The following is a 21,479-nucleotide window of genomic DNA, read 5'->3' as shown; positions in this document are numbered from 1 at the left end:
ATCAGGAATATTTCTATACACTTAACAATTTCAAAATGGCAGCTTGCGCCTATAGTCACAGTACTCAGGAGCCTGAGGCAGAGCTGTTTGAGGCCAGGTCAAGACAGGCTAGGGAACACAATGAGACCACATCTGAAAAAATAAAAATGTTGGTCACATAGAAACACAAGAGCAAAACAGAGGTCATTAGAGATTAAGAAAAGGGAAGGTTGTATAACCAGTACCAAAATATAGTTATATAGGAGGGAGAAGTTCTAATACTTTAGAATATTACAGTAAACTGTGACTCGCAACTTAGCTATTTTATAAAAGAGGAGTCCAAATGTTCTCAATGTAATGTTTACTACAATTTTTCTTTTTTTGGTACTGCAAATCAAATACAGGGCCTCACTTTCCAGGCAGGCGCTGTGCCACTGAGCTACATCCTCCAACCCCAATGTAATGTTTATGAACAGACATGATTTGATTATACACTGAATGTATGTATGAAACCACACTGTACCTCATATGTATAATTGTCAATTTTAAAACTCTTTAAGACAAAATTATAGTAATTTATTATTGTCTCATTTGTATTAATAAGTATCTCAAAGATTTTGATTAGATTTATTGTTTATACTAACATGTACATTAAAAGTTTTGAAAAATCTGGTATTAATTATATCATAGGTTTTGTAACTACAATATGTAAAGCAAAAATAAACTGGGATTCAGTTCTCTAGTTCTGAGAGTTTATTATACTAAAATATGCTATTTCTAGGATGAAGTATTAATTTAGCTCCTTATCTTTCAAAACAGAAAATTGGCTTTGCTAAGTTCTCTATACCATTAGATATGCTTGGTCACTTGTTTGTGGAGGATGAAGTTAGAAATGTCTCAGCTGGGTGTGGTAGCACACACCTGTAATCCGTTTTCTGGAGTACTATCAGAGGCAGATCAATGCTCCAACCACAGAGAAAAAGGGGGTGGTGAGGGCTAGAGAAAGACAGCAGAGACTTGCGTAATTTCAAAGTAAATGCGGGGCCAGGACGTCAGTGCCTCAAAGTGGGCAAAGACCCAGACTCTCCATATTAGCCATCACTTAAATGGATGCACACAATAATTGCAGAGTATAGGGTGAAGGGGGTGGGGGGTGGTCCTATGTCAATGCAAATCTCATGCTGATGAGAGGGGAAAGAAGAACATTCTCACAACAGTAGGTGGGATCAATTAAGCTGATAAAGAATTTGTCCCTCCCCAGGTGAAATCTTTTTGTTACAACTACATTCTCAAAGAACTAGGATGTCTTCAGGTGATGTAAACTTGTCACTGAGCACTACAACCTCATGGACCATTGAGGCCTCAACTGTGATTGGAGACAAAATAGACTTATGTTTCCACACGTCTTAGCCAGGTCATAGAGGACGCAACACTGGGCCTTAGATATAGTCATATTTTAATTATAAAATATTTCACCAAAATTTATGTAGAAATGCTCAACAAGATGGCAAATTGAAGCCGAGTGTGGGCAACTTAGTGAGACGGGTATCAAATTTAAAAAAAATAAAAGGGCTGTGGATGTAACTCTGTGCAAAGGCCCTACTGTGCTCTATTCCCCTTATAGGAAGAGAAAAGGGCATGCCCTGGGGGTTCAAATATGAGCTAGTGTACCACATCCTCTGGGAATCAAAGTCCGGGTGCATGAAATCCCTGCCCTTATCAAGCTAGTCTTGGTTTAATTACAAAATATTTCCCAGAGAGGCAATGGAACACCCAGATACACATTTGAGATAGTTACTATCACTATCCTTATTTGGCACATGAGCCCAAGCTTAAAGATGTTAACTCGATCAAGCCCTCATATCTAAGTATATCTGAACTATACCTGCGTGGCCAAACTTTCCACTCATACTTTCTCTTGTTCTCTCTAAATTTTCAGAGCATACACACAAGCAATTTAGTGAAGTCAGGTGAAGAAATCTGATCTAGCAATGAACAAATGCATAGTTCTAATTCACTTGCTAAATTAGCTAGGTCACATTTCTAAAATAGAAGCAAAGCAGTACTGTGAATCCAGAGATGACTGGAAAGGCTGTCACTGCAAACCTTTAATTTCCCATCCATAAAGATGGCCAACGTTTATAAAATCATTACCAGTTTAACCTGTCCTTCATTCTTTACATTCAAAGGTCAAAGGCAGGGACTGTTTTCAAATAGAAACTGAACCTTCGATTTGAAGCACTGTTATTTCAGGCACTTAAGGTTTTTGAAGTATTATTTCCTGCTTTAACACCATCTAGTGGTAAAAAAACTCAATTACTCAAACTCACAAGAAAAGTTCATTTTGGGATTTTTCACAGCATCTGCTCTTTGGTTTTAAGTAATTTTCATAGAATCTAGATCTTTTCCCTATTAGTTTTCTCAGGGTACTATATAATCCAGACTTTTACCTTTCAATACACTTCAGTATGCCACCCATCACCAGGCAACCTGACTGCTCTCTAGCACTCCCTAGTGTGCAGAATGCTTAAAACAGAGCTATAGGACATACAGGCCTTAATCTCTGGCTCTTGAGAATTCACTGAAGAATTAAAACAAAGCCAGTTTCCCTGACAAGAATGGATCATTAGCAGTGATCGTTAATTATCCCCTATCCTATAAACATTCTTAAAATACATTATAGTAGTAGCATATTCACAAAACCACCTTTTAAGTGTTCCCAAGCTAGTTTTATATAATTTTGGTAGAATGACAAAAAATGGCTTACCGCAAACATATTGTCCCAATTTATATTTTAAAATCCTTTCTTCTTGGTAGCGGAGATTGAATTCAGAACCTTTCCCTTGCAATGCAGGTGTGGTGCCACTGTGCTAAATCCCCAGTCCTAAAAATCCTTGAATCTTCCTGCAAATTTAGCAACTTGGTAGCTCAGTAGTTTCATTTGAATCTGATGTTAATCTAGCTCTTAAGAGATGCTAAAAGACATAAAAGTAAAGCTGTTCGAGAAGGCAACAGAAAGAGACGAGACTCCACCCTCAGGCCAATAGTTTGTACACCTATGTGGTGGAGCATGGGCTGAGACAGCTAACAGGGTTTCTGTGAGATGAATTTCAGGTATGTTCACTCGAAGTGTGAGTCAATGTATTCCTGTTGACCTTAAGACAGTATCAAAGTAATGTGAGTAAACTGGATAGTCTAGAAGCCCAAACCCAAAGGAAAAGCATTAATTACCCCAGGACTATAATTCTATTAAACAACAAAAACGGCTAAAATTCTTTTGACAGAATTTTACAAATTTGTAAAAATACTTAAATACCTTCTAAAGACACATTTCTGGAAATTTCTCCTCAGAGAAAAACTGGTATCTTGTTAATACATTTAATAGAAAAAACCTTTAAGTCACTAAAAGCAAATTTTGTTTTGGCAAACCAGTTTAAATTGCAAAGCCACTATAGTGCTAGAATAACCATCTTTAAACATCCTGACGTATAAAGACCTGCTTTGTAAGTTATTTCCAAGGAATTTATAAAAAAAGGTAGTCTACAGATATGACCTACTGATGCTAACATTTCCTTATTACCACTTTTGTCCACATTATGGAGTTTCAACACATGCCTAAAGTTACGAACTGCCATGCTACACTGAAAAATGGCATTTACATCAACGTGGCCCAATGCACTACTGTCTGAATTCAGTTTTGAATGATTTAAAGTCTATAAAGAATAAATTGGTTTCTTAAATATCAGTCTAGTTTTTACTTGAAAAGTGAAAACCCCTTTCTCTTCCCTAACAGACATGCCAAATGAAAGTCAAACACATTTTAACAATTGATTATCAATTTATTAAAACAGTTGCCTTAGGCATCTGCGATGGTGACTTCAACTTCCACTCCTGGCTCAATACTGATGGAAGTAATCTGCTTAACAATCTCAGAAGGACTGTGCAAATCAATCAGTCGCTTGTGGATTCTCATCTGGAAACGATCCCATGTCTTAGAACCTTCACCACAAGGCGTTTTTCTTGTAGTGATTCTCAAGGTCTGCAACAAAAGGCAAGAGAAACCTAGTGTTTAATGATTATCTGTGTAAAACTGTTACTCTGAAGTACAGAGTATATGAATTTGAGACCACCAATCCCTCACCCTGAAAGAACAGTACACCCAGAACTTGGGACTTTAAACAGCCACTTCAAAACATTAGGTACCCAATACAAGCAATACTAGCCATTTTTATTTGGGCTTGTACAGTTAACATGATTCAATTCTTTTGCCAGCCAGACTACTTCCCGTCCCCCCACCGCAAGACTATTTACCTTAGTAGGCATGCGAACGGGTCCTTTCACTTTGAGATTCTTTTCCTTTGCACCTCTGATCAAGTCAGCACACACTACGAGGAAATTAAAGAACCTCTCAATTCGTTCCAAACAATTAAAACTGGTTTAAGAAACCTTAGCTGTTGGCTCAGAATAGCGTATACAGTTATCACTGTAGTTCAACACAGTAGGGATATCCTCATCGCCAAACGTCTTAACTGCTGCTATATAATGAGAACTGAAAATAATCTTAACAATCTACCACTTCCAGTCAATTTCAAGCACTAACAAGTCAAATACATTGCTTTTCACTTCGAAATTACCCTACTGACCCTTCTCCAGGGATTTCACGTTGCGACTGGTGAGGGTAATCCTAATTCGGTGAATGGCCACCTCTGGCTCCACGGGTGTCTTTCCAGTATCTTTAAAAGCCTGAAACGGGCCGATAAGCACAATTTAAAAAGCAGTTTATCACAACCCGCGTGTGGCCTCCCCGGCCCCTCCACCTTCACCACCGCGGGAGCCCTTTGCTGGGAAGCTGAGTCCGCGCACGCTACACCGACTGTCGGGTCCCCAAAATCAGCCCCAGCAGCGCACGAGCCCGAGAGGCGCGGCGCTGCTCCAGTCCTCACCATGGCGGCGGCGCGGCGTCCTGACCGACTTGTTCCTCGCCAAGAGCGAACAGCGGTGAGTCAGGAACAGGAGCGAACAGAGCCAAAGAGCCCCGCACCACAGGAGCCTCTTCCTCAGAAAGAAAGCTGAAGCCCGGATCGGCAGTTATATAGCACAGTGGCATCCGGGTGTCTCACGCCCCGGAAAAGGAACTCTCCCGCGCGCGCTGAGGAGGCGGCTGCGTGGGGCCAGGCTGGAGCACCCGCGGGCTTGGCAAGAACGGCGCGGCTCAGGGCGCCCCCTTTCGTCTAGGCGGAGTCACAGCCCCTTGGGATGGGGTTTCCGCCGGCGCAGCTACCTCGGTTCTCTGGCCACTTGGCCAAGACGACAGGCAGCTGAGGCTGAAACCTGAGAAACTCCTCTGTCTGACGCACTGCCCTTTGTCCACCGGTAAAGTACAGCCTACCTTTGTAGTTTTCATAGTTCAAATTCTGCCTACCATACAAACCAAATCAACTCTCTTTCGTCTCAAGTGAGCGACTATTCTGAGTTTAATTAACACGCTTCTTGTTTAAAAAAAAAAAAAAAAATCCAACAAGCCTGATAATGTTACTTTTAAAATTAGTAGGCAGCAATTTACCCGCGCCTGAAATGTCCATTTGTGATAATTTGGTTTCTATCTCCCCAGACCGGCAGAAGCATCCTCGTCTCCTGCAAGAGACCTGACTGGCTTCTCCTTTTCCGGAGATGTGAGGGTGAACAACCTGGTTTCACACCATTGGGTGAGAGTGTGGTACCTCGAGGTCGGGCCTGGAACACGCTAGTTCCCCATTCTAAACATGATTTCCTCTCTTTCAGGTTACAGAAATATTGTATTGGATAAGACCTCCAAGATTTCCTTAACAGTGAACATCTGTTCATAATCAAATATGTGACAAATGGCCCTTGAAACCCAAGAATGGTCAGCTGACCAGGGAAGAGAGCATCAGACATAGACAAGATAGATAATTGGAAACAGGGAAATCTTTTACAAATGTGAAAGGGACCAAGAGATGGGGGGGCGGTTTAAGAGAGTTAAGATGTGTTATGTACCTGTACCAACTCCCCATGATGAATGTAATCTTTATGTACTACAAATGTAATCTTTATGTTGTATTACTAGTAAAAATAAAGAAGCTGAGGATGAGATTAAGTAGAACCAAATCCTTGAGATGGGTTTTAGCAGAGGGCAGAAGGAAAAAATAACCTCATTCTGTTTCACATTTGAAGCATAGAGTCAAATGAGATATTTGCACGTACTGAACTGGTGAAGGACAGAGCACTACTGACCCCTCAGCAGGGCTTATTCTTGAGGTGTTCTCCTCTGATCCTATGGGGAAATTATAGTTGAAATGATTTGGCTAATAACTGTCTTTGTCAGACTCATATACCAGATTTTACTGTCATTTAGCAGTTAATTTAGATGTTAAATCGGTATATTTTCTGGTTCAGTTGTTTTTAAATGTAATCCATTTAAATAATAAATACTAATAAATAAATAATAAATAATAATAAATACTTATTGACAGAACTTGCAGCAGAAGATCTAGAAACCTGCATTCTTATTTTAGTAGCTGTAACCCAAACAAGACTACATACCTTGGGACCTTAATTTATTGGAGTGGTTATCTGCATCAAGAAATACGCAGCTGTCCAACTCTCTGGATGTGATCAACCCACACTGGATTAGCACCAAGGGTGGTGAGTATCTTCAGGGAAAGTACTCGTCAGCCTTCATTTTTTTTTCCTTTCCTTCATATCTCACAGGACACCCAGAAACTCAAGGAGTGCTAGAGAAGTACAATTATAATTGTTTTCAACAACAAACCTTCCATATCTGTTATTGGTCTTATCTTATTGTCTTACTTTTCTAGTTGCTGAGACAAAATACCTGACACCCAAAGTTAAAGGAGAAAAAGTTTATTTGGCTTACAGTTAGTAGAGGTTTCAGTCGATAATCAGCTGGCTCTAAGGCAGACTGGCACATGGCTGAGGGGAATCACAGAGGAGAAACGGTTCACTGCAGGCACAAGACAGCAAAAGCAAGCAAGGGACAACCATGGAACTTTCTAGTTCTTATATCTTATCAAGCTACTTAGGGTTGGGAGCACTATATCCTTAATCTTAGTGCCCTTAATCCTAGCATTGCACCATGAATCAATTCCAGCATCACACTAGATCCATCAACCATGGAAAAAGCCCCACCTATGACTGCATGAGACTCTGGGGGACATTTAGACATAGTCATAACAGTTACTATTAAAGTGGTTGAGGAAATAGTGAATGTGTTAACTTTCTGGACAATTAAAAAAGGAATTTCAGTACAGAAAATATGCCCAACATGCATGGGAAAATGGCTGATGGAGCTGGACCTAAGTAAATGTCTGGGTAGCATAATATTAGACCACTGTAATTAACAACATCACTGTATTTTCAAAAAATAGTATGAATATTCATTAAAATATTAAAAGTAGAACCACCCATAATCCCAGAAATCCCATGTGAGGTACCTCTGCTAAGAAAATGAAATAATATCTCAGAGGCATCTACACCCCACCATTGTTCACTGCATTATTCATCGTAGCCTAGATATGAAAACAACCTAAGTGTTCATTAATGAATAAAGAAATGTAATAGAAACACAGTGGAATATTATTCACTCTATATAAAGGAAATCCTGATTTAATAGAGAGAAAACTAGAGGACATTGTGTTAAATGAAATAAGTCAAACACAGAAAGACAAATACTGTATGATATTACTGATGGGCAGAGCCTAAAAAGGTTGATCTCATAGAAATAGAGTAAAATTGTCTTTTCCAGAGGCTGGGGAGCAAGGGAAGGAAGTTAGTGGAGATAGTGGAAAGAGGGAACAGTCTTTTAAAGTTTATTAGTTTTATTTTCAAACATTTGTTGTATTTTATCTTGAAAATTAGCAGTTGCTGTGGCCCCAAATTTTTATTTAAAATATTATGTTCTAATATTAGATGTGAGATAGTATTGAAGAAATAATAGAAATTTGTAATAAGCAAAAAATGAACAAACTATACATAATTCCACCATTCCAAGATAAACATTATTTACATATACTCTCAGGTGATAAAATATATAAATAGACTCATAGTCTATGTACAATTTGATTATTTTATCAAAATATAGTATTTTGCAACCTACCTTTTAATAACTAAATAATCACGAATTGTACAGAAAATTATTTCACAATTTGGTATACCAATCTTCTATTTAGATATTTAAGTTTCTTTTCCCATCTTTAGCTCTTCTTTTTTTCCCCCAACTTTTACTCTTCTAAACAATATGTTTGTAGATCAGGTCTTCTCATGGTCAGAATAATTGACATTTTGGGGCTGAATATGGGGTGGGGTTGTCCTGTGGAAGTTTTTTGTTTGGTTGGTTGGATGATTTTTGAGAAAGGATCTTACTATGTAGTTCAGGCTGATCTTGAACTCACTATGTAGCCTAGGCTGGCTTCAAACTCATGGCAATCCTCCTGCCTCAGCCTCCTGAACGCTAGGATTACAGGTGTTCACCACAACACACATCTGTACTGTATTTTATGGGATGTTTGTTATCTCTGGACTGCACCCACTATCTGCTAATAGTAAGGTTTCTCATCCAGTCTTGACATTCAAGCATGTATCCAGACATTGTCATGGTCAAAGTTTCTCGTGGGGCACAATCACCATCTTTCCTCTTAAATACATATACGTATAAATATATATATAAATACATATATGTACATATATACATATATAATTCCTATATATACATATATATAGTGGTTAAGTAAAAGAATAAGACTGTTTAAACTACTTTGGTATAAAGTTGCATTCTCGAAGGTTGTACCCCAATAAATACCTCTATCAACAATGTAATGAGATTTTAAGTGTGAAAACAATTGAATTAAATATTCATTACATTTTACCTTTAAAAACATTCCTAAGGCCTAAACAAAATATGGTTTCAACATCTGTGTCCGTAGACTTTCTTACTCATTTTTGTAGTTCAAAACTATCTTGTGAAGACTTGTATTGTGTATGTATATTTTTGTGAGGCTATGGAAGCCACCTACTGGCCTTTCACTGCAATGGCAGTGTCATCCATTCCAAGAAGGAAATTCACAGCCGTTGAAAAACTACTTAGTACACATGCATGTACTAATAAACAAAATAATAAAGGAAAATTGTCACATGAATGTGGATGAGTCTCTTTATTTTGTTTTTGGGTGTGTGTGTGTGTGTGTGTGTGTGTGTGGTTTTTGTTTTGTTTTTTGGGTACCGGGGATCAAACTCAGGACCTTTCGCTTGCATGGTAGGTGGTGGCACCACTGAACTAAATCCCTGGGCCTGGACAAGTCTCTTTAGACACTTTTATTTGCAGAATTTTGTATACGAATCAAGCTTTCTTCATCCTGAAAGTTAAAAATAAAATATCAAGGAGAGCCAAGCATGGTGGCACACTCCTGTAATCCCAGCACTCAGAAGGCTGATGCAGTAGAATCACTGTGAGCTCAAGGCCAGCCTGGGCTACATAGTGAGTTTGAGGACTACCTAAATTTCACATAGCACTGTCTCAAAAAAAGGGAGAACTCAAAACTTTCTTTTGTATTTGCTCATGTTGCATTGGTCAGGGAGAGTACTCTAGAGGCAACTCCTCATGGCTTCCTGGGATTAACTCTGAAGACAGTGCAGTACTCAGCACCTGATAGTAGCCAGCACCATCACCAGTGCTCTGTCAATCTATTTGATCCTCATATTAACCCTAGAAAAGATCCACAGTTATTCATTTTCTACTTAGGAAGGCACTGAAGTTACATAATCTGCCCAAGGTCACAGGAGAAGCCAGAATTTGAACCCATGCAGTTTAATTCTAGTGTCTGTATGGTTAGATACCACACTGAGCTATCAGTATGCTAGTGCTCATCTTTACCATTAATAGCAGTAATACGCCTGAGAGATACAGGATCCTATTATATTAAAATAGCATGAATAGGCTCTCCATGCATCACTCTACAATAATTCCTCTGCAAAGGTCATAGAATTCTCTGTGGAGGTGGAGCTGAATGTCCTGCCCACCAAGCTCATCAGTGCCTTTTCTCTCTCTGGCTGTAGCACATGACCTGCAGAGGATTTCCATTACCATACCTTTGTGATCCAGCATCATTCAGGGAGGCTGGGAACATGTGTACCTGTTAGCCACTTTTCCCGGGCTTTGTGCTTTTATGTTGTGTAGGATTCACACAACTTTTTATAAAACACATCTACCACTTGTCCCCCGTATGAAAAGACTCTGCGGCTCTCCCCACTCACTGACTCTACTGTGTTGCTTTTGGTGGTTGACAGACTCAGTATAGCCCCAGTCCCACTACTTCCTATTGTTCAAGACACCATGGAATGTCCTCCCTTGGGTGTAGGAATTTTTTACTTGCTTCCAAATACTATAATTTGACAAAAGTTCTGGACTGCCATTCCATGAGTGTATTTTTAAAAGATTCTGGCTCCATCTTCCTAACAGATTCTTGCTTGATATTGTTAAGGAAGCAAGGGGCTGTGTTGGAGGCTGCTCTATGGAGACTCACGTGGAACTGAGACGTTCTGCTCCACCTAGAAAAAACTGAAATTCTACCAAAAAACATGACTGCAGAAACCTATCCCTTCTCAGCGGAGTCATCAGGTGGAACGCCAGAACTGACCTGATCCTTGATTGTGGCACTAATGAGAGACACTGAAGCCAAGGACCCTCCCAAGCCGTACCTGTATTCCTAATCCCCAGAAACTATGAGATGATAAATGCACATTGATTTTAACTGCTAGATGTGTAATTTGTTATTCCTCAATATGTAACTAACATATTGTATGTACACATATTTATACTGAAAACCTCAGGTTAGAATGGTTAGCTGTGACTCCTCAAAAAGGCATCTTGGTGGGCTGGGGATTTAGCTCAGTGTTGCCGTCGCTTGTCTTGCAAGCACAAGGACCTGAGTTTGATCCCTGGTACCAAAAAAAGAAAAAAAAAGGCATCTTGGGGCAATATATATATATATTTTTTAAAAATATATAAATGTATTTGTGTGTGTGTGTTTTGTGTGTGTGTGTGTGTGTGTGTGTGTACTGGGGATTGAACTCAGGTCCTTACACTTGTGAGGCAGGTGGTGGAACCACTGAGCCAAATCCCTGGCCTGGGACAATATATTAATAAATGGTATCTGACCACTTTGTCCATGTTGTTATGGGAATACAGAATTACAGGCTGCAGTGTAAGAAATTCTCGTTGTTCAAAGTTCCTTCTTGCTTTTGTGAAAGACTGCCAACCTGCCATACTATGGTGGCCGAGCTTCTTCAAAAAACAAGAGGTGCAGAATGGGCCTCTGGTTGTCTCCAGTGGTTGCTGATGAATGACCTCAATGTGGTCTGAAAACTTCCTTTATTGTCTATAAAGCCAAATTCATCATTATACTTTAGAGAATTCTCTGCTGTGAACTTCTTGGTCATTTGAAATCATTTTAAACTTTAGCAATTGTCCTTTTTTCTACTTGCATACAAAGGTTCTCCATTACACAGATGCTTAAGTCCAGGTGTGTTCTAGTGCTGAGTATAAATTGGAAAGTAAGACACTTTACTCCTGCCCTATGGAATGTGAGTTTTAGTGTAAAGAGACGGATAACTGGCTAAGAAACAAATAAAGTAGATTTCAGACAGTGATAAATTCTATAACGAAAGCAACATAAGCTAAGTGGGGCAGAACTGTGTTGCATGAACAAGGGAGGCACCAGAAAGCTTGGGAGAAGACCAGGCTCCTGGTAGCACGCTATAGAAATTCATTCTGAATTACATTAGGCAGATTACTGTGTAGTAAAAGGACATGTGTTAAGACAAGGGCACTAGTCTTAAGAGAGTACACTGCAGGAGCAATGCCTTGATCATCATATAGATTGTGCATGTAATCCCTAATCCAAAAATCTAAACACAATGCTCCAAGATCCAAAACTTCTACAGCACTAAATGAAAATGTTTTGTGTGGAAAATATTGGGTAAACTTGCTTTTAGGTTATGTATAACGAGGGTATGAAACATAGATCAATTTTGTGCTTAGATCTGTGTCCCTTCCCCAAAGGTGTCAATTATATATAGACAAATATTCCAAAATGTGAAAAAAATCCCAAGCATTTTGGACAAAGCATTTCTACCTGTACAGGGCTGAGTCTCAATGATACAGGAGGCTCTTCTGGTCACCGAGCATTATGCTGAAGCCATTGCCTCTGCTGCCACTGGAGGCCAGACTCTCTCTCCAGAGGGATTCTGTGTGCTTTCCCTGTTCCTTCATACCAACATCTGACAGGCATTTCCTAACTCATGAGGTCAAGACCAGGCTGCAAGAGAGCCTGGGAAAGTGAAGATCTCGCCTTTCTAGCTGAGTCGCCAAAAAGAATAACAGGTCAGTGAAAGGAGCAGAGGCAGAGAAGTCAAAGACAGGTGATGTTACCATAGAAAGAAGAATTAGGAGCTTGGGTTTTATTCTAAATGCAATAAGAAGCTGTTTCCTGGAGTTACTGTAAAAAATTTACTGCAGACTGGGGTTGTACCTTGCTGGTAGAGTGCTTATCTAGCATGCATAAAGCCCCGTGTTCTATCCCCAGTAGCACAAATAAACACCATGAACTTGGTCTCTTGAAACAACATAAACGTATTGTTTCATTAGTTCTGGGGGCCAGACATACAAAATCAAGATGTTAGCAGGGCTGTTCAGTTCCTTCTGGAGACTCTGAGGAGTAATCCATTATATGCCTGTTTCTTGGCCTCTGCTGGCTGTTGGCAAATCGTTGGTGTTTCTTCCCATGTAAACACATCACTCCAATCTCTGCTTCCATCTTTGCATGGCCTTCTCTTTGTGTCTCTGTGTCAAATCCTACTCTTTTCTAAGGACACTACTCTCATTCTGAGATTCTTAATTACATCTGAACAACCCCTTTTCCAAGTATTCATGGATACAGGGTGTCAGGACTTGGACATATCATTTTTGGGACACTATTCTGTTCACTACACTGCTGAAGGATTTTTGTAGGGAAGAGATTTAATTATAGGAGGGTAACAGTGAAACAAGAAGTTAGGAAGATACACAAGATGGCTTTTGTCTTCTCTATCTCTCTTTCCTGCTCCCCAACACTAGAAGAGTGAGGTCTAGAATCCATAGGCAGAGAAGCTGGAAACAGCAGAGGATGGTTAAAAAGAGCTTCTCAATGTTGATATTTTTAAAAACAGTCCGTGATTTTTCCAGTAATTTTATGATTTCATTTTAGAACAAAATTTAGATTTTTGTTAAATGACTTTTCAATAATTAAGCAAGCATTTGTATGATTTTTCTTTATTGATCAATGAATACAGCAAATAGCTTTCTTGATATTGAGCCATTTTTGCATTCCTAGAGTAAATATTTCTTTGCAAAGAATAATATAAATAAGTTTTTAAAAATATGTGTGATTGTGTGGATGTGCTGGTGTTACAGAAACAAATCTTATCTTAATGCTCTGTAAAGACTTACATAGTTATATGTAAAAGATTTTTTTTAAGTTTATTAGTACATTTTAGGTATACAATACAGTTACATTCATCGTTGGGATCTTGTCCCTTTACATGATGTATCTTGGTTCTTATTTTTTACCCATTCCCCTGCCCTCCTTTCACCCGCTCCTTAAAGATTTGGTAGAATACATACTTTATAGAAGGATAAATATATACTGTCTTAATTTATTCTGTGACAGTTGAGTTGCCTTGATATCTCTTTTGTGGTCAGTTTGAGCAATTAACTACAACAGCAATTCACAATCTTTATCTTTTAGGAACTCTTTACTCACTTAAAAATTATTGAAAACTACAACAAAAAAGGCTTTTACTTTACTATTGATATTTACTACCTTAGAAAAAAGTAAATATTTATGAATTTATTTTAAAATAAGTTAGCATTAAAAAAATGAAAAATAGCCATATTTTTTCTATAACAGAAATGTTAGTAGGGACTGGGGATTTAGCTCAGTGGTTCTACTGCCCACTTTGCAAGTGCAAGGTCCTAAGTTTGATCCCCTGTATCAAAAAACAAACAAACAAACAAAACAAAAGAAATGTTAGTGTAAAGAGTGCTACAGATTTTACTTTTAAAAAATTTTTAATTTATTTAGTTACTTTGTTTGGTATCAGGGAACTTGGGTCCTTGCACATGCAAGGTAGATGGCCCCTGCTCCTGGGTAGGAAGAATCAACATAGTGAGCTAAATCCTCAGCCCCTCTGATTTTACATTTTTGCAAGACTATTTATATCTGGCTCTTATATCTGCTTCTGCATTTAATATAACCTAGCATGTTGTTTCAGTTGAAGTATATTTTTTTCAAACATCTGTGTAAGCACAGATACATTGTTGGAAAAGGAAGACTTGATAACCTATTCCAATTTTTGTGGATATTCTTTGATATTACACAAAAATTGTCAAAGTAATAGTTTCTTAAGGATTAGTTAAAATAGGAATGTGGAAGTTCATATCAGTGAAATTTTTATACTGTTGTATTAAAAGCTACTTGCCTCTTGTACTTTTGATGGATCTTTCACCCACGCATTATTCTGTAATATTATTCTGTAATATCATTGGGAAAATGTTGGCTCACTGACATATACAGATCTTTGAAACGTTAACATATTTCATCACTTAAGATCCAACAATCACATTTTTTAACATCACTACTGATCTTGTCAGAAAAGTCTCTAAACACCTGATTAGGAAACCATTAAGCTCAAGGTGGCAGATATATTTTCCAAAATTATAATTTTAGCTTGAAATCTCAAATTTTATCATTGGTGATTGGCTGGTAGTTATCTTCAGAATGGTGATACTAGTTTCTATTTTTGTATATGTTGGAAAATATTTCTTTTCAACAATTTTGAGATGATTATAACAGTTGCATCAGGAAATGATGAAGACCCGACAGTGAGGCAAATTTGTGTTCCCAAAGACTAGCAAAATGCCTGATTTGTGCTTGATACTCAGAACTCTTAATGCATGATGAATATACATGTTCTTTTCTATAAATTATTTCTGCAAAAATATTATTTTTACTTTGTCTTTCACATATACTACTTATTCTTCGAGAAATATTAATTGTGCATCTACCATGTGTCAGATACCATTTGGAGTCAGATACCAGCGAGGTCACAGATTCTTTTGTGGAACTTACTGTACGCATAAGGAAAGGAGATGCATAATTTTTAGAAAGATAAACAAATATATAGAATCACTTCATATCATTAGAACTATTATTCTAAGGAAAAGAAAGGTAATTAATGATATGGAATGAAGAGTGAGTGGAGAATGAGCTGTGTTACTCGTAAAGATAGAATTCAGGGTAGAAAACATCTAAACTGAATTGTGAATGAGAAGAAGCCAGGCGTTCCTTGAAGCAGGGAGAAGCTTGTCATGTTACAGGATGAAATGAAAGGAATTGTTTGTAGGCATGGAGAATGGGGGGGGGGAGGAGAGCTCAGATCTGAGGTGTAGTCATGCCCAGATATCAGATTTTTATGTCATAGTAAGTGGGTTAAGGTTTACTGTGATGTAATAAGAAGACATTGGAAATTTTATTTTAAAATCCCATCTTCCCATTTCCTCTACCTCTCCTGTCTAAGTCATCTTTCTGCTTTCTTTTTCTGTGTTTGAGAGCTACTATTTTTTAGATCCCACATAGAAGTTATATCATGCAGTACTTTTTTCCCCCCGAATCTGGCTTGTTTCACCCAGCATAATGTCCTCTAGTTTTATCCATGTTGTCAGAAATGGCAGGGTCTATTCCTTTTATAAGGGTGGATAATGGCCAGCAGTGGAAACTTTTAAGCACCTGGCATGATATAGCTTAGTTTTTCAAAACCTAAACTGGGCGGTTGCATAGAGAACTAAAAACAGGGAAACACTTCTTATTAATTAATATGAAACAGCTCTTAAAGTCATCCAGAGAAGAGATGTTAGTGCCTTGGATGCTTCATCAGTACAGATGATGATAAGTCATTGACTTTGAAATATAAATAATAGGACTGGATTTGGAGGATGAAGGAAAAAGCATTAAGGTGATTTTTAGTTTCTGTCTAAAAAAAAAAGATGGATTTGGGGGACATTAACTGAGATAAAGAGGTCTTGCAAAGGAATGGAAAACAATCATTTTGTTTTGAACAGTTTGAGTTATCTTATAAAATGCAGATACTGAGAAGGAAGCAGGACATGCTCAACTCAAAGAGACTACGGCTAGAAATATAAATGTGGGGTCCATCTGAAGGAAATGATGCTAGGATTAGATGAGATCACTAAGGAGAGTGCAGAGGAGAGGAGAAGAGGCCGCAGGACCTCCTCAGAACCAAGGAGGTAGGAGAACAATAGAGTAATAGAAGCCAAAAGAAAAAAAGTAAAGTAGTTTTAAACAGATAGATTGGTCAAACTGTGAGAAGTAAGGTCAGAATACAGACAATTAGAGAGTCAATTAATATAGTACACAAGGTCAATTTTTAGAAGACAAAAACCATATGATCATTTCAATAAGCAATGAAAAACAATGGAAAAAATTCAATACCTCTTCATGATAAAAACACACAACAAACTAGAAGTAGAAGGGAACGTCCTCAGCTGAATAAAAGGATTCTAAGAAAAACCTACAGCTAACATCCTATTTATAGGTAAAAGTGTGAAAGCTTTTCTCTTAAGATTAGAACTAAGAGAAGGTTTTCTATCGTCACTTTATCAACATTGCAGTGGAGGCCTGGGATTTAGCTCAGTGGTTCTGCCACCTACTTTGCAAGCACAAAGTCCTGAGTTTGATCCCTCATATGAAAAACAAACAAACAAGACATTGCTGTGGAGGTTCTAATCAGGGCAATTAGGCAAGAAAACAAAACAAAAGAGATCTCTACTTGTACAGGAGATTTATCTTTATATATAGACGATCCTAAAGAATACACTAAAAATGCCTATTATAATAAATTAATATATTATACATAATTATACTATAAATATTAATAAATTAATATATTATAATAAATAAAAAGTCAATTGTAATTCTGTACACAGCAATGAACAATCCAAAAATAAAATTAAGAATATAATTGCATTATAGTAGCATCAAAAAGAATAAAATACTTCAGAGTAAATTTCACTGGTAGTTTATAATTTATACTCTGTAAATTACAAGACATTGTTGAAACAAATCAAAGAGAATGTAAATAAATAGACATATTTCTTATGTTCTTGAATTGAAAGACTCAATATTGTTAAGATGGTAACACTCCCAAACTGATGTACAGGTTCAACACAATCCTTATCAAAATCCTAGCAGAAATTATCAAGAGATTCTAATCCTCATGTGGAAATGGTTAAGCAATATTGGCAAAGCAAAATATTTGGAAGACTCATAGATTTTTAGGATGATTTAAAGTCTAGATGCATCCGTTAACAATCAAGACTGTGTGATACTGTCGGTAGGACTAACCTACGGCTAGTTTCATGTAATACACTGATAGTGTTTACCTTTTTTTTTTTTCAGTACTGGGGATTGAGCACAAGGCCTTCACAGTAAACTACATCCCCAGCCCTTTTATTTTTTATTTTATTTTATTTTTAATATTTTTCCGGTACCAGGGATTGAATTCAGGACTTTGTGTTTGCAAGACAGGCATGGTGCCACTGAGCTAAATCCCCAACCCTATTTTTTTTTATTTTTGATTCAGGATCTCACTAAGTTGCATGGGTTTGGCTTGAACTTAGAATCTTTCTGTTTAGCTTCCCAGAGTGCTGAGATTACAGTTGAGACTGACCTGGAACTCACTATGTAGCCCAGGCTGCTCTCGAACTCACAGAGGTCCACCTGCCTCAGCCTCCCAAGTGCTGGGATTTTAAATTTTATTCTTAAATAACATTTTATTGTATAAATGTTACAATGCATGTTACAATAGGGTTGAACTTTGAAGATATTAGGCTAAGTCAAACAAGCCACTTACAAAAAAAAAACATATACATTTATATGATTCCATTTATATGAACTGCCAAGATTAGGCAATTCTATAGAGACAGAAAAAACAAAGTGGATGAGTGGTTGCCTAAGGGCAGTGGGAGTGAAAGTGGAGTGACTGTCACAGAGAACTTGGGGTTCTTTGTTGGATATACCGACATCTGTTTGTGATGACAACTGTACAGCCGTATGAATACACTAAAACTATTGAATTGCATAATTTAAATAGATGAATGATATGGTATGTGGATCATAACCCAATAGGTTGTTACTAAAATATAAGTAGGAAAACAGACGATTCAGCATTGATTTCATAGAATTTCAGCAGTGGTGTAATCTTTATATAAGATGTTTCATCCTTTAACGAAGCTTTCTGGAGACAACGCTTTAAAGGTTTTTAAATGAAAATTAATATGTGCCCGATAGACTTTTATTTTTGACTTCTTAACTTTCTTATTATGATACAAACAGCATAAAATATATCATCTTAACCATTTTTAGGTATTCAGTTCAGTAGTATTAAGTATATGCACTAGTTTTGTGAAACAAATCTGGAGAACATTTTTATCTTGCAGATCTGAAACTCTATACTCATTAAATAACAACTTCCTTTCCCTCTTCCCAACTCTTATCAACCACCATTGTATTTCCTGTTGTTAGGAGTTACACTAATCACATAAATGGAATTGTATAGTGTCTTTGTATGACTAGCTTATTTCACTTAACACAACATTCTCAACGTTCATCAGCTTTGTAGCATGTGACAGGATTCCCTTATTTTTAAGGCTGAACAATATTCCATTTTACGTATATACCATATTTCTTTATTCATTCGTCCCTGGAAATTTGGGTTACTTCCACTTCTTGGCTATTGTGAATACTACTGCAATGAATACTAGTATGTAAATATCTCTCTAAGACACTGCTTTAAATTTTCTTTGGCTACATGCCCGGAAGCAGGATTTCTGGATCATATGGTAACACTATTTGTAATTTTGTGAGAAACTGCCATACTGATTTTTACAGTGGCTGCATCATTTTACATTCTCGTCAATAGTGCAAGGATTCCAGTTTCTCCAAATCCTTATTAAACTTATTTTCTGTTCTTTTAATCATGGTTACCATAATGAAGTAAAGTGATAACTCCTTAAGGTTTTGATTTGTTTCTGATAGATGACATCTTTCTTTTTTTTAAATTGAGTTTATTGGTACAATCTAGGTATACAATACAGTTACATTCATTATTGGGATCCTGTACCTTTATATGACAGGTCTTGATTCTCATTTTTTCCCCTTGTCCCTGCCCTCCCTTCACCCCCACCTCCCTTCCCCATTTATAAACACTTTATTTCCATTTTTTCATTTTCTCATATTTTTTTCCTCACCTTTATTACCTTTCCCCCACCCTACCTACTTTCCTTACACCTTTAGCCCTTTACTTCCTATTTCACATTATTAATCATCTCATTAGGATATATATTTATATAAAAAGACCAATAATAGCAGTATGTTATGCATCAATAGCAGCAACAGCTTTTCCAGGTTCTGCAGTCATCTGAACAAAATTATAGACATTCAGCACATTCCATTAAAAAAACAAAACAAAGAAAAGAATAATACCCAGAAAACAACAAAGTTCTGTTGCTGTTGTGGTACCTGGCACCATTTTTTTTTTATTAGCATCTTAATCATCATCTGGAAAGAGAACATTCTAGAGTAACATCATTAAACACAGCTCTGATAAAGCACAGTCACTATTACATATCATAAAGCAGGTACAAGATATTTTACATTCACAGAGGTATGATATGGTACTGTCCTACATCTATAATACTAGAATCAGTTTTGGTTTGAAATTTACTTTATCTGCAAATAAGTTTGCCCCCCCTGCTTTTTTCTGGGCTCATGTCACATGGAGAATTGTTTTCCATCCTTTCACTTTCAGTCTATGGGCTTTTTATTTTATTTTATTTTTTTTGGCACCAGGGATTGAATTCGGGTCCTTGCACTTGCAAGGCAGGCCACCGAACGAACCGCTGAGCTAAATCCCCGGCTCCCTATGGGCTTCTTTTTCCACTAGGTGTGTTTCTTGTAAACCACATATTGTTGGATTTTGCTTCTTAATCCATTCTGCCAGTCTATTTATCTTGATTGGTGAGTTGATGCCATTGACATTGATGGTTATAACTGATATGTAATGATTTATTATTGTCCTGTTATTGGTTGACTCTTTTTACTTTTTTACCATCTCCTTTTAGTTTCTTGCCTTACCTATTTGATTTGCTCTGCTGGGCCTCATGGTGATGTTATCTTCATTGTCTTTTTCTAGGATCTTGTTTAGAATTGCTTGTAGTGCTGGTTTGGTATTCATGTAGTTCTTTGTCTTAGAAGTATCTTATTTCCCCATCCATTTTGTAAAAGAGTTTTGCAGGATACGTTAGTCTAGGTTGGAGGTTGTTCTCTTTTAGGACTTGAAATACCTTTCTCCAGGCTCTCCTTGCCCTAAGGGTTTGTGTTGAAAAGTCTGCTGTGATTCTGATGGGTTTTCCTTTGCATGTGATTTGTTTTTTTTCCTCTTGCTGCTTGTAGTATTTTGTTCTTCTGTTGGGTTTCTGGGATCTTGATTATTATATGTCTACTTGTAGTTTTTTTTTGATTGTGGCTAGTTGGGGTCCTATATGCTTCACTTATCTGAATGTCAAATTCTTCCCCTTTGGGAAGTTTTCTGTTATTAATTCTGTGAACAGCTATTTAAAGTCATTTTTATTTTCTCCTACTTCATGGATTCCTATCACTCTTATATTATTCTTTTTTGCATCATCTAGGAGTTGTTGGATCGATTTCTCATGATCACCTACTGTTTTTACGGTCACTGACTGCAATCTTATCTTCTATATCTGAGATTCTATCTTCACATTCTTTTATTCTGTTGTGTACATTTTCAGGGGCATGTTTAATCTCCTAGATATCTGTTTGAATCTGTTTTATGGATTCCATTTCTTTCCTATGTTGGGTGTTTATTGTTTCCATTTCTTTCTTATGCTGGGACTTCATGGCTTCTATCGTGGTCCTGAGCTCATCTATTTTTTTGGCAGTTTCTGTTCTAGAGTCTCAAATCACGACTTTCATTTTGCTCACCATCTCTATGGTTATCTGGGAAATTTTCTGTTTTGAATTTTTCTAGAGCCTGATTGATTTGTTTTGTTACTTCCTGTGCTTTGAGTTCAGGGTGTCCTGGTGGTTCACTATCGGCCTTTTAATCCTTGTTTGCCCTACTGTTTGCCATTGGTGAACTGGTAGTCTGTCTTTGCTTAAGTGTTTTCTCATTTTTATTTTTGTTGTCGGGCTGTCCTTGGTTTAATCTCTGGGTTATCACCCAAATATTCCTGATATATTTTTGCCCTAGCTTCTGGGTCTCTGACGATCCACAGACATTCTCATCTTCATAACATCAGAGAAAACAGCTCATCAAATCAACCACAATCCTTT

The 21,479-nt window shown here is 37.4% G+C and overlaps 1 protein-coding gene, 1 long non-coding RNA gene and 1 other non-coding gene across 3 annotated transcripts; 1 reads left to right on the top strand and 2 right to left on the bottom strand.

Moving 5' to 3' along the window:
• Positions 1–3,797: 3,797 nt before the first annotated feature.
• Positions 3,798–5,065, bottom strand: Rps20 (ribosomal protein S20). The gene is made up of 4 exons (XM_010611124.3): positions 4,923–5,065; positions 4,623–4,722; positions 4,291–4,364; positions 3,798–4,018 (listed from the first exon to the last, which is right to left on the bottom strand). Exons 1-4 carry the CDS (start codon positions 4,923–4,925, stop codon positions 3,836–3,838), a joined length of 360 nt encoding a protein of 119 aa, XP_010609426.1. The 5' UTR covers positions 4,926–5,065; the 3' UTR covers positions 3,798–3,835.
• Positions 4,432–4,498, bottom strand: LOC117285069. The gene has a single exon (XR_004516078.1). It is a non-coding gene; the product is annotated as a small nucleolar RNA U54 (small nucleolar RNA).
• A 115-nt stretch (positions 5,066–5,180) lies between the features above and the next one.
• Positions 5,181–6,001, top strand: LOC104853223. Its single transcript, XR_777718.2, has 3 exons — positions 5,181–5,352; positions 5,591–5,684; positions 5,761–6,001. It is a non-coding gene; the product is annotated as an uncharacterized LOC104853223 (long non-coding RNA).
• The last annotated feature ends 15,478 nt before the right edge of the window (positions 6,002–21,479 follow it).

Source organism: Fukomys damarensis, unplaced genomic scaffold (assembly GCF_012274545.1).
Source record: "Fukomys damarensis isolate Sample0158 unplaced genomic scaffold, DMR_v1.0_HiC HiC_scaffold_5, whole genome shotgun sequence".
Lineage (NCBI taxonomy): Eukaryota > Metazoa > Chordata > Mammalia > Rodentia > Bathyergidae > Fukomys > Fukomys damarensis.
The sequence above is the reverse complement of the archived record's forward strand: the minus strand, read 5'-3'. Positions and strand labels throughout refer to the sequence as shown.